Genomic DNA, 16,000 nt, shown 5'->3' with positions numbered 1-16,000 from the left:
TATCCAAGAAGCTCCAAAAAGTCTGATTACGTCCTCCCAGCCCCACCCCCTGGCCCCCCAGCACAGTCACCACAGTAAAAAGCCATAGGTCTCTTAGGGGGAAACCTGGGAGAAAGATGCTGGTAGTGCAGCAGAGTCCTTCCCTAAGAGGGCCCGGCCCCTCCTTCAGTCAAGGGGTTCTGGGTCTGTACATGCTCAAGTCTGGGAACTAATGGAGGCCCCATGACCTTCTGTTTCTTTATGATTCAAGCTATACTTCTATTCACTTGACTTAGAACTCTTCTTCCACTTGTACAAATCAAGAACAAGTTGAATGGACTATTTGTCTATTTCACGTCTAGGAACACCACGATCAATTAGCAAATTCCATAGGTCTCTGTGCGTCAGATTATTCTAATCACTGCTTTGACTCTGCTGCCCATCATAGCAACCACACCCACCTGACTTTGGTGATGAGCCACTTGGCCTCTGCCAGCCCGCCCTACAGATTTTGGACTCGCCAGCCTCCCCACAACTGCATGAACTACTTCCTTAAAATAAATGTCCCTCTCTCTTTCTCCAATATATGTGTTTATAGATAGTACACATACTATAAATGTCCCTCTTTTTCTTTTCTTTCTTTCTCCATACATATGTGTTTATATATAGTACACATACTATATACTTTCCAGAGAACTGGGGAAAAAAAATATATATATATACATATGTAGTTCTGTTTTTTCCTGAAAAAAATACACATGGACTTCTGCTTCTCTGGAAAACCCTATTACAATCAAAAGCATGGAAGGAAAGATAGGCATTTATTAAGCAGAAGTGGTCCCGTTTTCTAATGATCAAGATAAAATAGGGCTTGAATAAATTTAAGAGTTTCAAAATTGTTTTCCACTTTCTGGATTTTGTTCAGCAACAACCTCGGATTTTGCTGGTGCTAGTACCTAATTGCAAAAAAACAGTGTACCCAACCAACTTTGTTTTTGAATACACATGCACTCAAGAACTAAAATTGGTAGGAGAATCCTTATCTTTTCAGAAATTAAAAACTGCACACATTAAAAAAATCATGCATGAAAATCAAAATTCAACAGCATAACCAGAGACAGGCAAGGCAAGTTGGGCCAGCAAATAGGTGGGGGTCTTACATTGTTTTGCTTTGTCCTTGTCCTTGTTGGCCTCATTGACTGCATGCTGTATCTCATCCAGCCACAGAATTTTGGAAGCGCTGTGAGGGTCCTGGGAAAGTTGTCACAGAAGAAAAGAAAGAACAATGAGTGGTGATGAAATAGAATTAATAACTGCTTTTCAGGAGGCGTTTTATTTTTATTTTTTATTTATTTGTATTTTTATTTTTGTCTTTTGTCTATTTAGGGCCACATCCACAGCGTATGAAGGTTCCCAGGCGAGGGGTCCGATCAGAGCTACAGCTGCCAGCCTACACCACAGCCACAGCAACTCCAGATCCGAGCCGCATCTGCGACCTACACCACAGCTCATGGCAATGCCAGATCCTCAACCCACTGAGTGAAGCCAGGGATCGAACCTGTAACCTCATGGTTCCTAGTCAGATTGGTTTCCACTGTGCCACGATGGGAACTCCTCAGGAGGAATTTTAATATAACTTCCACAAACTCTTACTTAGCAACTACCAAGTACTGACACGTACCGTACAAGCTACTGATGAAACAGATTCCAAATCAGACCAGTTCTCCCTTCCCCCTGGCTGCCCCTTTTGTCCAGCCCACCATCCTCTTTCCCAGGAGAGCTGCATCCATCTCCTATTTGCTTTCACTGCTCCCACGTTTGGCTTTGATGACAGTGGTCCTTTACAGAAAATCAGATGACCCCTTCGAAAGTGAGATCCCATCCCACGACGTCAACTTCTTCAGAGGTTGAGGTTTTCTCCAGCAGTTCAAGGGACACAACACTCTCTTCCCATGGACTTGGGGATCTGGTGATCTGGCCTTGCTGACCCCTCTGGCTTCCCCTCACTCTTCTCCACCCCATTCCAGACCTTCACACCAGCCTCCCTCAGACAACACCATTCGACCCCAGCTGCACAGCTGTTGGTTTCTTCTGATCATTCAGGCCTCAATTCAAATGCCACCTTCTCCCAAAAAAGCCTTCTCCGGCTACCCTAGTCAATCAAATACCCTCTCCTCCAATCACTCAGTAACTGTGGTTCCCAAGGTGACCGAGTGTGCCCTGGGATACTTGTAATTTGTGGGAAACAAGGATAGGTGACATTTATCAAACAAGGGACAAAAATAAGAATGAAAATATTCAAACAGAAACAGTGATTGCCCTCGAGGAGCCAACAGTTTAGTAAATGAGACCGATGCATCTAACAATTATAATACAATGTGATCAGTACACTGTTCACTATAGATACACAATCTAGAAATGGCCATGAAGAAATTAATTTATAGTAGGAGTGTTGAGTTGCCGGGAGAGAAAAGACTAAGTAGTTAAGGAGAGCTTCAGTAAGGAAGTGGGAGCAGCAATGAAAAGGTATTGAGCTATTATTCTTACTTTGGGGTCGATTCTGATGATTTTACTATAAATGTGGTGCGGGCATATATTGTAATTAAACATAACTTCCAGACAGTAACTGCATTTCATAGGCACTTGTCTAAGATTAATGTAAATTTTATTTTCAGTAGAAATTAAATATTTTTAGAGAAGATAAGATATTCCACTTAAAAAAAGAGACAATATTCGCCCATTTGTAGGTATAAGTATTGGGTATGATAGCCTAAAAGCAAGACATGATGGACAGAAGGTAGCGCAATGGAGCCGTGATGAACCAACTACATCATTTAGGACTCAAGATGGACTGGGGTAGGAAGGAGAAATAGCATTGACCAGCTTCTCTGGCAGGCTCCAACCCTATTTCCTTCAGAGTCCACCAGGGGATAATAAATGTGGAAAGGGCTCTGAAAATGAGACAAAATAGCTGTTATTTCATCTTGTAGCCTCCAGGCTAACAAAGTCCATTGAGGAAGGCTTGGTTCCTGCTTCTGAGATCAGATCTGCCATGGCAGCCATGAGCTACTAAGAGTCTCCATTTCTTGGCAGAATGGATGTGGGGGTTTTCAACAGGGAACAAAGATGGGGAGTGGAAAACTTTAGGAGGAATGAAGAGATGGGAGCAGGAAGTATTTTTTCTGTTTCTAACCCAAAGAGAACCCAAACACTTCCCAAAGTTCAGCCTAAAAACTAAGCTCCACGTAAGTTCATTTCTGTCTTTCTCAGTTGTTTTTTTGATTTTTTGGAAAGTTTTTTTGAAATGCCCTCAGCATTTGAAAGTTCCTGGGCCAGGGATCAAACCTACACCACATCAGAGACATGCCAGCTCCTTAACCCCTAGGCCACCAGGGAACTCCTTTCTCTGTTTTTTTTTGGAAGGCTATTTACCAAACTCTGTCATAACTTATCAGTGTAGAAGAAGCGCCATATAAACTTGTACCCAGATGAGAAGGAAGTTAGAATCCCACTCCAAAGCTGAAAGTATTAACTCTGTAAGCCGAACCAAAGAGAGACTTTGTAAACAAAGTAATTTAAGTCAACAGTTGCTGGAGTTAAATGCAAAAACCAAGAGTAAAAACTAAATCCTACCAGCTTAAGGTCTCTCTTTCAACTGCTCACTAGAAGCCTGGAAAATAGGATATTTACAGCATGGCCACAGTTCTACCTCCAATTAAACAGCCAGGTGCAACATAGGAATTGCATATGGATTAACTTAACAGAAAGTAGGCCATCTGTAAATCAAGTAATACAGTCCTAAACTTAGATGATTCCTAGGAAATTATAAATTAACAAAAAAGTACTGTCTCTTGAGTGTTTTGTGGTTTTTTTCGTTATTATTTCTAAAATAAAATAGCATTCTATTCCAGTTTCTGCTACCATGTATTATTTTGTTGATACATTAAACAGTGACTTTTGATTGTAAAACTCACAGAGTGATGTAATTTAATCAAGGAGTGAAAAGTTTACATACATCAATTTCTTCCTGCCTTTTTCCTGCCTTCCCTTAAGTCTCACAAAATGTGCATTTTCTGATTCTTGCTGCATTTTATTTATTTATTTACTTATTTTTTGTCTCTTCCAGGGCCACACCCACGTCATATGGAGGTTCCCAGGCTAGGGGTCTAAGTGGAGCTGTAGCCACCAGCCTATGCCACAGCCACAGCAACACCAGATCTGAGCCATGTCTGTGACTACACCACAGCTCATGGCAACGCCAGATCCTTAACCCACTGAGCAAGGCCATGGATGGAACCTGCAACCTCATGGTTCCTAGTCGGGTTCCTTAACCACTGAGCCACGAAGGGAACTCCCTTGCTGCATTTTATAGTCAACAGGTTATTGGGATGTCTGGCTCAGCATTTAAGATTCATTAATTATAGGAAAAAATTTTATAACTTTTTAAACACCACACATTAAATTATATCCTCCAGAATATATCTACTCATAAAAGCATACATGTTACACAACAATGTGAGTTTACTTAACATGACTGTACATTTAATAATGATTAAGATGGTAAATTTTATATTATGTAAATTTTACTATTAACAAAAAAAGCTTATTGTAAACCTGCTTATCAATACCCACGAGATAAAGGGAGTCCTCTGTGTTTTAATGCCGTATTGTGATTTTAGTTTAAACAAACAGTGTTTTTTGGGGGGGCCCTAGTTATCTGACACTATAGCATTATTAAACAGCTCAGAATATGTTGAGCTATGGTAAAACAAAACATCATGAAACCAAGTGCTGGCCAAGCCCCGACAACAAATTCAGACCAATGTGACACTGATGAAGAATTTTCAAAGTCAACAGGCTCTTACAACAGTCTTAACTTCTTTTTAAAAAGTTGGCTTTCCATGATTCATTTAGTTTACAACGACGTAATGAGTGTAAGGATTAAGATTTGAAATAGTTGGAAGGACAAAAGGAAAGGATAATTTCTGACGGCTCAATTACTAAGTAGAAATTACACTCAGGAACTTCTCAACAGGGAAAAATGAGACACGAGACAGATTTAACTCTAACTGCTGCTCAGATCTATTTCCAGCTTGTGGCTGTAAAGGACTGTAATTATTTGCAGCACTCAGGGCACACATATACACTGGGCGGGAATGACAGCACCTACCCACATGAAGTAGCAGGGGTGGGGAAGAGTTAAATGACCTTCCTTGTCTGGGGATAACGTAACATGCTCCGAGGCTCAGCCTGAGTCATGCACACTGAAACATGAGTGCTGTCACACCCTTTCCCTGCAGAGGACCCGGGCAAGCTTCCTGTCTGTGTAGAGCACAGAACACGCTTCCACAGAGACAACCAGGTTTCCCGTCGGTGCCGACACATGGAACTTGGGTGAAAGCGTCCTACTTTGACACATTTGAGACACGAGACTCAAATCCTCAGGATGAAAGCCGTCATCGTGGCAGCGGTTGGCGCACTGCTTCTGTCGCCCACTTCCTGTCAGAGCGGTAAGCTTTCTTATGGGGTGGAGTGGGGGTGCTGGTTTGTGTCCCAAGAGTCAGGTCCACGAATCTAACCTCCTTTGCACTTCACACAAACTGCATCCCCAAAAGGTGGGGTTTGAGCTTGGTTATTAAAAGGGGGAATCGTGGAAGAAAAAAGCTGTTGTTTGTTCACTCTTCCAATATCGTTGAAGATGATGTGTTCTCTGCGGATATTTAAAAACTGGTGGCATAGTCAAGACTTTAGATCGCTTCAATTAAGTCAAGAATCAATGCTCTTTAAAAGGTTTTGATTTTCTAAGACTTTCCTCTGATTTGGCAAAGATAATATTTTTTAAAAGAGATCTTTAAAAATCCTGTTTATACTTCCTGGCGAGCCACAAATGCAGGAAACAAGAATGCGCCCAGAAAGACTGAGTGGTCTGTTTTCAATAAGCAGCGATGCTAATGAATTAGTTTCCCAAAAGAAATATGCATTTCCTATTTCACTCAATACAGTGTTAGCCCATCATCTCCCATTTGCTCTAAAATTAATTAACTTGTGATGGGGCATTCACAACCCTCTCACTATTGGGGTCCTACTCTAGTCAACATTTTGGGAGTGGGAGAGCTGAAGCAAAGAACTGCCAATGAAAGGGGGAAACCCAAAATTAAACAAAAAACAAGCCTCTATAAAGGAGGGATCTCTGAGATGGCTGAAGGAAAGGGTTAAGAGAACCAGCAGAGAGCAGTAGCTTGTGTGGGATTTATAGACAGGATAAGCGAGTGTTCTTTCTGGGAGTGGACAGACCAAAATGAAGCGTAGTAAAAGAAAAGAGGTTTGCGGAGGCAGTTCTTCAAGGCGCTGGTGGGGGTTTGATGAATGTAAAAGGGGGAATTTAAAAGGGGACTAAGGGAGTTCCCATCATGGCTCAGTGGAAACAAATCTGACTAGGATCCGTGAGGACACAGATTGGATCCCTGGCCTTGTTCAGTGGGTTAAGGATCTGGCGTTGCTATGAGCTGTGGTGTGGGTCACAGACGCGGCTTGGATCCGATGGTGCTGTGGCTGTGGCGTAGGCTGGTAACTGTAGCTCCGATTCAACCCCCCAGCCTAGGAACCTCCATATGCCTCAGGTGCAGCCCTAAAAAGACAAATAAATAAATAATAAAAGGTGACTGAGTCAGGGCATGGCAGGTGAGGGAGATAAACGAGAGGTTTGGAATTAACATATACACACTACTCTGTATAAAAGAGATAAACAACAAGGACCTACTGTATAGCACAGGGAGGCCTACTCAATGTTCCGTAATAACCTAGAATAGAAAAGAATCTGAAAAGCAGTCTATAACGGAGTCACTTCGTTGTATACTTGAAGCTGACGCTGTAAATTAACTATACTTCACTAAAAAAAAATCCTAAGATAAAAAAATAAAAGGTGACAAAGTGAGAGGTAGGGAATTTGCTTTCTTTGATGGGAGTTGGGGAGAAATGTGAAGGACCCGTTATCTGTTATCTAGCGGCTGAAGTCTGTTCCCTTTGGAACAGTCCCTCTCCAAGGCCTTTTCCCAGGTTGAAAACTATTTCAGAAACATCAGGCCAAATGGAAACCCATATAAAAAACTCAAACAAGGAGTTCCCGCTGTGGCACAGCAGGTTAAGGATCTGGCATTGTCTCTGCGGCAGTGTGGGTTGGCTCCCTGCCCCGGTGCCGTGGGGTAAAGAATCTGGTGTTGCCACAGCAGTGGCATAGGTCGATTCGATTCCTGGCCCAGGAAGTTTCATAGGCCGTGGGTGAGGCCATAAACCACAAACAAAAACCCTCAAATACATTAAAAAATATAAATATAATTTGATGAGAATTATTTCTTTGGCAAAACTAAGCCCTAAGGAATAAATAAACTTATTCAAGCTGAACAGAGTCAGAATTCGCACGGAAATGGAATCAAGGCTTGTTCATGGAGTCACAGTGGGGCATGTTTGCAGGCATGACATCTCCCTCAAGCATTGGAATTTTCAGAAAACTGTCAAACACTAGGTTTCAACAGTTCTCTTATCAGATCTTGAAAGGACATAACTCATAACAGCATGTTTGTCAGCTGTGCCATGTTCCAGCTGTTTCTGTCCGTAAAGGCACTTCTCTTTGGGTGATGTCAGAGGCGAGAACATTCCAAAATGCCCAAGTGGGCCGAAGGACTCGAGTGATTGAGCTCAAGGGTCACACACGCCTTCTAGGTTCACCTCTGCACACAGGCACAGGAGAAAGCCACGTCCCGGATTTTTCTTTCCTTTTCTCTAAGCTTCCTTCTTCCCTTAACTGACACCTCAATACCTCCCTGTCCTTGCTTGTTGAGGCAATGCTCTCCCTCTGCATTACAACCTGAATTCGGTTTGTGCAATCTCAAGCATATGAAGGAGGCTGTGATTTCCCCCTCGGGGGCGAAGTGGTAGAGATTAAAGCAGGAAGAAACTGGCTTTGAGTGAGAACCAGGTTACTAAACACTAACCTCAAGTATCTGACACGCAGGAATTCAGAGGTCAAGGGGAAAGGCGTAACTGGCAGAACAATGGCATTTTAAATCGACAAGTATTAAGTTTATATTTGGCATAAAAGCCCATCTTAAGGTATCAGACATTTGAGAGGACCTACTTTCTCTTCTTATCAAGGATTAATTTATGGAAAATTACATAATGATAAGCAGGTGTGTTAAGGTTTGTTTTTGAAATCAACATGCCACGTAGTCCCAAATATTTATAGTATGTAGTTGTGTTTCTATCCCCCCCCCATTTCTAACTCCTGAGATCAGCTTATTAATTTCCTCTTCTGATTTTTCTTTCTTTGCCTCCTTTCCCCTTAAAATCTGGCACTTCCCCTCCGGTCTGCCTTTGGGTTCTTCTCACATCTTTCCCCAGGGCGCTCGGCCATTTCTTCTAAATCAAACCACATTCTCTACACAGACTAGAAAACCCACATCTCTCATTTGGGCTCCTGAAATTTTGGACTCTACATTTAAGTCCTGTGACATTTTACATACTAATATCGCACCAGCAATTCAATTGAGGAAGGCTCAAAACTGAGATCTTAGCTGTGTTTCATGCTCCTCGCCCCCTGCTCCATCCCACAATCCATTGTCTTTTCCTTCAGGTCATCTAGGGTACAAACCTCCAAGTCATTTTTGCTTCCTGCTCCTCCTGCACTGTCTCCAGAGTTAACCAGATGCCAAGTCCCCTTGAGCCCCTGTTAAAGAGTCTCGCGTGTTCATCCCCACCTCTCCACTGCCACTGCTCTAGTTCTGTGACCCACCAATTTGAGTTTAAAGGACTATGGTAGCCTCCAGATCAGGCCCCCTTGCTTCTAATTTTTTACTTTTTTAGTATATTCTCTACTGTCACCAATGCCATCTTAAGCACCCATCAAATCATGGTTATATTAGTTTCCTATTGCTGCTGTAACAAATTTCCACAAACCTAGCTTGAAATACATAGATCTATTATATTTCTGGAGGTCCTAAAATCAGGGTGTTGGCAGGGCTGGGTTCATTCTGCATGCTCCAGGGGAGAATCTGTTTTCTTGCTATTGTCAGCCTGGAGAAGCATGTGCATTCCTTGGCTCAGGGCTCCTTCTTTAACCTTCAAAGCCAGTAGTGCATTTTCCACTGTCTCCAATTTTTTTTGGCCACAGCCACGACATGCAGAAGTTCCGGCAAATCTGCACCACAGCAGTGACCCAAGCCACAGCCGTGACAACGCTGGATCCTTAACCACTTGGTCACCAAAAAACTCCAAAATTATTTTTCCATTGAATTTTTTTGGCCACGCCCATGACATACAAAAGTTCCCAGGCTAGGGATGGAACCAGAGCTACAGCAGTGACAATGCTGAATCCCAAACCACCAGGCCACCAAGGAACTCTTTGTTATCTCTGATTTTGACCCTGTTGCCTTCTCCTTTTAAAAGGAGTCTTACAGTTACACTGGCCCACTGGCCAATCCAGGATACTAATTCAATCTCAGTACCCTGAAGCTCATCTGCAAAATCCCTTCTGCCATATGAGGGAACATATTTACAGGTTCTAGGCATTAGCAGATAGAATCCTTGGGGAGCCATCATGCTTTCTACCCCCAAAGCCATCCTGCTGCTCAGTTCTGTGTACAACCCCAACATCTATGAATAGCCATGTGATTTCTTAGGACAGTTTCAGAGGCACCTTATTTGTATGAGACAATGTGTTTCTGTGTATCGTCTCCATTAGTCTGAGAGGGGAAGACAGGGATGGTTTTTATTTAAAACTATACATCACTGGCATATAAGTATGCAATAAATATTTGTTGAATCAACTGATCTGACAGTCCCAGATCTCATGCCAGCCTACACAATGCTTTTGCCCATCTATCACCTACCAGGATCTTATTGTTTTATTAAATCTCATCTCTTTATGAATTTCACTCAGCTTTGCTCTTTTCATCTTTTCCTTGACATTTTGCTCAGTCATCTAAATCTATTAATTATCATTTAAATGCCTATACAGATTATAGTCAATATGACGTCAGCCGATAATGGTCTGATGTGCTATTTTTGCTTCCTCTTAGAGCGTTATAAACTCTTTACATGCAAGGAGCTGTCATCTAGTCTGTGTTCCTACATGGGCTAATGTGGTACGGGGGCATAAGATATACACTAAATGCATTCTCCTATAATGATTTTTTTTTAAATAAACATGACCCTAAATTCTACTATGACAGAAATTATGTAGCATAAGGCATTTTCATTGTCTCCTGAATCATAGATATGCCTCAGCAACAAATCATATATTAAAACTTCTTTTCCATTACAGGCATGGAATATGATGCAGACAACTTGGAAGAGCCAACCTTACCTATTAAGACCTTCCGTGGAGCTCCTCCAGATTCTTTTGAAGAGTTCCCCTTTTCTGACATAGAAGGCTGGACAGGAACCACCACACCCATAAAAATTAAGTGCCCTGAAGAAAGTGTTTCAAATCTCCATGTGAATAACGCTACCATGGGGTACCTGAGCAGCTCCTTAAGTACCAAGCTGATACCTGCCATCTACATCCTGGTGTTTGCGGTAGGTGTGCCAGCCAATGCAGTAACCCTGTGGATGCTCTTCTTCCGGACCAGATCCATCCGTATGACCATCTTCTACACCAACCTGGCCATCGCAGACTTTCTTTTCTGTGTTACGCTGCCCTTTAGAATAGCTTACCATCTCAATGGGAACAACTGGGTGTTTGGAGAAGTCATGTGTCGGGCCACCACCGTTATCTTCTACGGCAACATGTACTGTTCCATTCTGCTCCTCGCCTGCATCAGTATCAACCGCTACCTGGCCATTGTCCATCCTTTCACTTACCGGGGGCTGCCCAAGCGCACCTATGCCTTGCTAACGTGTGGACTGGTGTGGGTAACAGTGTTCTTATATATGCTGCCATTGTTCATCCTGAAGCAGGAGTACTATCTTGTCCAGCAGGGCATCACCACCTGCCACGATGTCCACAACACCTGCGAGTCCTCCTCTCCCTTCCAACTCTACTACTTCATCTCCTTGGCATTCTTTGGATTCTTAATTCCATTTCTGGTCATTATCTACTGCTACACAGCCATCATTCGGACGCTTAATGCATACGATCGTAGATGGCTGTGGTATGTTAGGGTAAGTCTCCTCGTTCTTGTGATTTTTACCATTTGCTTTGCTCCAAGCAATATCACACTTATTATTCACCATGCAAACTACTACTACAACAACACTGACGGCTTATACTTTATCTATCTCATCGCTTTGTGCCTCGGTAGCTTGAATAGTTGCCTCGATCCATTCCTGTATTTTCTCATGTCAAAAATCACAGATCACTCCACTGCTTACCTTACAATGGTGAAAGCATCGTAGAGAACAAGGAAAGCTGTTTGCGGAAACATACATAGAGGTCATATATGCCGAGTGCAAGGAACTCTATTCTCTAGACCCCTTTTTGAGCCCCCATGAAATAATGCTTCAAAATAAAACCTTACAAAAGCACTAAGTTGGAAAAAAAAAAAAGCACTAGAAGTACTTTAAGAATGTCAATGCAGGAGAAAAGATAACACTACTCTCTTTAGGGCAAGTGACCTAGTTGCTTGACTGGCACTTCGAGTTTTTTAAATCTCCATCTTCCCAACTTCTAAGAGTTTCTGGTCTAGATGATCTGGAGGTGGAAGATGGAACAAAGGGTGAGGGTGCAGCATGGGGAGTAGTTAAGACTTCAGTTTTTAGAAGCTGGTGTCATTTTTAATTCTGCCTCCTTCAACTCTCATGCTGATGCTCCCTCATCGGCTGACTAATGTCTCTTACAAGGGTCTGTTATCCTCGCCCCACCTTTGCTTTCTAATCATTCTCATCACTGCCAGCCCATCGTCCACTTGTCAGGCCACTGCCAGACTAATCTTCCTCAAATACATCACTCAAGGCCCCCAAGATAATACACCTCCACTGACTCTCCATCACCTTGGAATACATTATAAATCTTTAGCTTAGCACTCAGGGCTGACACGACAACTTTATTTCCCAGTAAACCCTGCACATGCTGTAGGCACCGGCTGAGTTCCTTGCTGTGCTGTAATCTAGACTTCTCACTTGGCCCCTGCCTCTAACTGGAAAGTTATTTCGAACATGATTGCTTTAATCCTTTCCATCTCTTGAAGTCCTCAAAGGACTGTTCTTCCTTAACTCAGGCCAGGAGTTCATTTTTCTCATCTGAATTTTCAAGGTACTTTTTGGTATTTGTATTATGGCATTTTAATGTAGTCCATTTATATACACGTTAGCTCCACAAATGCTCACTGAGCACCTTGTGTAGTGGAGAAAGGCTATGTCGTCTCTCTTCTGCAAGCTTCTTGTAGCAATGCCAGGCTCAATTCTTCTGAGGGTCTGAGTGGCCCAGCTCCATGCTTTGCACATGTGGGTGAATGAATGAAAGAATAAAGGTCCAAAGAATCTAAAGAGCATGGAAGCCAATTAGATTCATACTGAGAAAGCAAGATATTCCACAGGACGTGGCATGGCATTACTCTTGGTTGGCCATGTTAAAAAAAAAAAGCTAAGAATATACTCATGAGCTCATTTAGAAGTTTAAAGTAATGGCTCCATTATTTCTGTCCTTATACATAGTTTTTAGTGGGGAAAGGATATTTTGTTATAAATGCCCAGTATATTCCTGTAGGTAAATGACTATACTTCTCTTAGCTTAGAGATTAGACAGGAGGTGGAATATTAGTGGCTAAGGGCATGAGGGCTGTGGGATGAATTTTCAAGTCTGTAGGAATGTGCATTGATCATATACTCTGTAGTGCCCATCAAAACAATAAAAACATTTTAAAATGACTAATTTTGAGTGTGCAGTCCTATTTCATTGGACTTGGGTTAAAAATGCAAAAATACTCACATTTACAGTATCTGTGTCTTTAGGTGAAAAGTAAAAATAAGGTTAAACACTAAAGCAAGCAAGAAAAACGAATCTAAAATTTCAAGATAACAAAAACTTCAGGAGTTCCCGTCGTGGAACAGCAGAAAGGAATCTGACTAGGAACCACGAGGTTGCAGGTTCAATTCCTGGCCTCGCTCAGTGGGTTAAGGATCTGGCACTGCCTTGAGCTGTGGTGTAGGTCACAGATGAGGCTCAGATTTGGTGTTGCTGTGGCTGTGGTGTAGTCCGGCGGCTACAGCTCTGATTAGACTGGGAACCTCCGTATGTCGCAGTGTAGCCCTAAATGGACAAAAGACAAACAAAACAAAACAAAACAAAACTCCAATGGAAGGAATTGGTTTCTGCAAAGTCATCAACTATATAATACAGTTTTAACTACAGAAAAAATCTGACAAATATTCATTTGTTAAAATCACAATTTTTATGCAGTAAGTATGCATTTGAGTGAAAGAGAACCTTGGGTACGATATAATTCATTTCCCCCCTAAAATTATCAAGCAAAGACTTCCATTTAAAAATAGCTCACAAGGGGAGTTTCCCTTGTGGCTCAGTGGATTACAAACCCAACCTGTATCCATGAGGATGCAGGTTTGATCCCTGGCCTCACTCAGTGGGTTAAGGATCTGGCATTGCCGTGAACTGTGGTGGAGGTCACAGAGGTGGTTCGGATGCTGCATTGCTGCGGCTGCAGCACAGGCCAGCAGCAGCTATAGCTCTGATTCAATCCCTAGCCTGGGAACTTCCATATGCCGTGGATGCAGGCCTAAAAAGCAAAAATTTAAAAATAGCTCACAGGGAGTTCCCGCTGTGGCACTGTGGGTTAAGAACCTGACTGCAGTAGCTCAGGTCATTGTGGAGGTGCAGACTGGATCCCTGGCCTGACACAGCACGTTAAAGGATCCAGCGTTGCTGCAGCTATGGTATAGGTCACAGACTCAGATTCAATCCCTAGCCTGGGATCTTCCACATGCTGGCATTGAAAAAAAAAAAAAAAAAGCTGACAGTTCATATGTATGCCTCTATTGAATAGATCTAGAAAGTGTGTTTTCTGGTAAGTATATGCCACCATGCCCACTACTCAGCCTTTTCCCACAAGAGATGGAAGGAATCTGGGGCCTACAGAAGGTTATACTTGTAATACTGTTAATGAAGACCAAGAATTCTTACTAACTTACATGACTGTCCTCAATCTTTGATAAAACTAAGCATTTTATTAAGATGTTATCCACTGTGACTTTGAATCGCTGTATACTTTTTACATTGATAATACCAGGAATGTAACTTACTTCTATTATTCTTGAAGGTCAGACTTTTGGAAAGCAAGGCACAGGAGTAGTCCCATTAAACACGCAACTGAGGGAGTTCCCATCATGGCTCAGTGGTTAATGAATCTGCTTAGGAACCATGAGGTCGCGGGTTCGATCCCTGGCCTTGCTCTAGTGGATTAAGGATCCGGCGTTGCCATGAGCTGTGGTGTAGGTTGCAGACAAGGCTCGGATCCTGCGTTGCCGTGGCTCTGGCATAGGCTGGTGGCTACAGCACCGATTCAACCCCTAGCCTGGGAACCTCCATATGCCGCAGGTGTGGCCCTAGAAAAGGCAAAAAGACAAAAAAAAAAAAAAAAAAAAGACAAAAATAAATAATAAAAAAATTAAAAAATAAAATAAAAATACAACTGAAAATTTCCAGGTATCACAACAGCAGAGGTTAAAAAAAAAGCACGGAGACCCCATCAAATAACAGAGTCAGACTCCCCCGCCCCCCCCACCCCCAGCAAAGAGAAGAGGCTGAGAAAAAACAAAGTCTTAAAATTAATGGGCAGAGAAATAAAATATGTGTTTAAGAATAGCAACTTGGCCACATCAGATTCATTGCTTGGAACTATAGTGTTTTTAATCTCTTAATTATTGTCAAAAGACTTTATAGGCCAAAAGGAGTTTCCTGTTTGAGGTCTAACCCAGATCCCTAGGCTCACATCCAATACTCTAATTACATAATTAAAGCACTGCTTTTGCACTTAGGGATGATGCCTAAGAGCGAGGCGGCAGAGCACTGACACCCTGGCGAGGCTTGGAGTGCCCTGGAGAGCGGCTTGGAGTTCCACCTTGATCTAGAGCCTTTGGATTGGGCTAACAGGAGAGGACCTCCACTGCCTGCCTATGAAAGGTTTGTGGAGTCAGTCTCCCCTCAACAACAAACCCCCAAGTGGCTGTGAGCAGAGAGAAACCCACATCTATCTCCATCCTGCACCCAAAAGATCCCAACATGTGGATGGAGCAGCTGTGTCTAGTACATACCTTGTGACAAGGACATCCCTCGCCACCCACTTACCTGGGTGGCAGCCAGAGGTGTCCACAGTAATACAAGCTACATTACTTAAGCACTTTTTAAATATTTAATTCTTATGGTCGCACCCATGGCAAATGCAAATTTCCAGGCCAGGGCTTGACTCTGAGCCACAGCTGCAGTGACGCCAGATCCTTTAACCTACTGCAGTGGGCGTGGGACTGAACCCGTGCCTGCCTCTGTAGCAACCCAGGCAGCTGCAGTTGGATTCTTAACCCAATGCACTACAGCAGGAACTCTTGAATTTTTATTTATTAATTTTTTTTTGCATAAGTATAGGTGATGCAAAATTTAAAAGATTCAGAAAGATCTTCTTCTGTACAAAAAAGTGACTCAGTTATACCCACACACATATCCGTTCCTTTTCAAATTCTTTTTGCATATAGGTTATCACAGAATGTTGAGTAGGAATATGTATGTATCTTTTTCCCTAGCCATTCAATTATCCTCTCCAGAGACAATCACTTCTGTATATTCTTGGAGACTAGATTATGTTAAAATATTTCTAAGGACTTGAGTTGAAGTTAGCTGCTTTGAAGGGAACACCTGTATTGGAACAGTAGGTTCCTGTTCCAGAAACTAGAGAAGTTACTGGCCTTTTGCGGGTTGTTTACATTGTATTTTGAAAGTTGAACAACATTGAGTATGGAAAATGTGTACTCTGTAAAAAAAAAAAATGAAAGCATCCAAACAGTATAAAAAGAGAGTGAA

At 42.4% G+C, this 16,000-nt stretch overlaps 2 protein-coding genes across 4 annotated transcripts in view; one reads left to right on the top strand and one right to left on the bottom strand.

Moving 5' to 3' along the window:
- Positions 1–16,000, bottom strand: part of IQGAP2 (IQ motif containing GTPase activating protein 2) — a 338,812-nt gene that overhangs the window by 86,348 nt on the left and 236,464 nt on the right. For all 3 annotated transcript variants that reach the window (XM_021084462.2, XM_085013875.1, XM_085013876.1), the window contains one exon: positions 1,140–1,230. In XM_021084462.2, coding sequence (XP_020940121.2) covers positions 1,140–1,230 — 91 coding nt within the window. The remainder of the gene's footprint in view (positions 1–1,139; positions 1,231–16,000) is intronic.
- Positions 5,306–12,844, top strand: F2RL2 (coagulation factor II thrombin receptor like 2). Its single transcript, XM_003123711.5, has 2 exons — positions 5,306–5,489; positions 10,298–12,844. Exons 1-2 carry the CDS (start codon positions 5,426–5,428, stop codon positions 11,368–11,370), a joined length of 1,137 nt encoding a protein of 378 aa, XP_003123759.1. The 5' UTR covers positions 5,306–5,425; the 3' UTR covers positions 11,371–12,844.

The sequence above is a fragment of the Sus scrofa genome, chromosome 2 (genome assembly GCF_054392235.1).
Source record: "Sus scrofa isolate SSC_HxYL_T2T_F1_AM1 chromosome 2, Sscrofa_HxYL_maternal_Yorkshire_Landrace_v2.0, whole genome shotgun sequence".
Lineage (NCBI taxonomy): Eukaryota > Metazoa > Chordata > Mammalia > Artiodactyla > Suidae > Sus > Sus scrofa.
The sequence above is the reverse complement of the archived record's forward strand: the minus strand, read 5'-3'. Positions and strand labels throughout refer to the sequence as shown.

Coding starts and splice junctions, on each gene's coding strand:
- F2RL2 (XM_003123711.5), top strand. CDS start 5,426: ATGAAAGCCGTCATCGTGGCAGCGGTTGGCGCACTGCTTCTGTCGCCC. Junction 5,490..10,297: donor GCCCACTTCCTGTCAGAGCG/GTAAGCTTTCTT, acceptor TTTCCATTACAG/GCATGGAATATGATGCAGAC.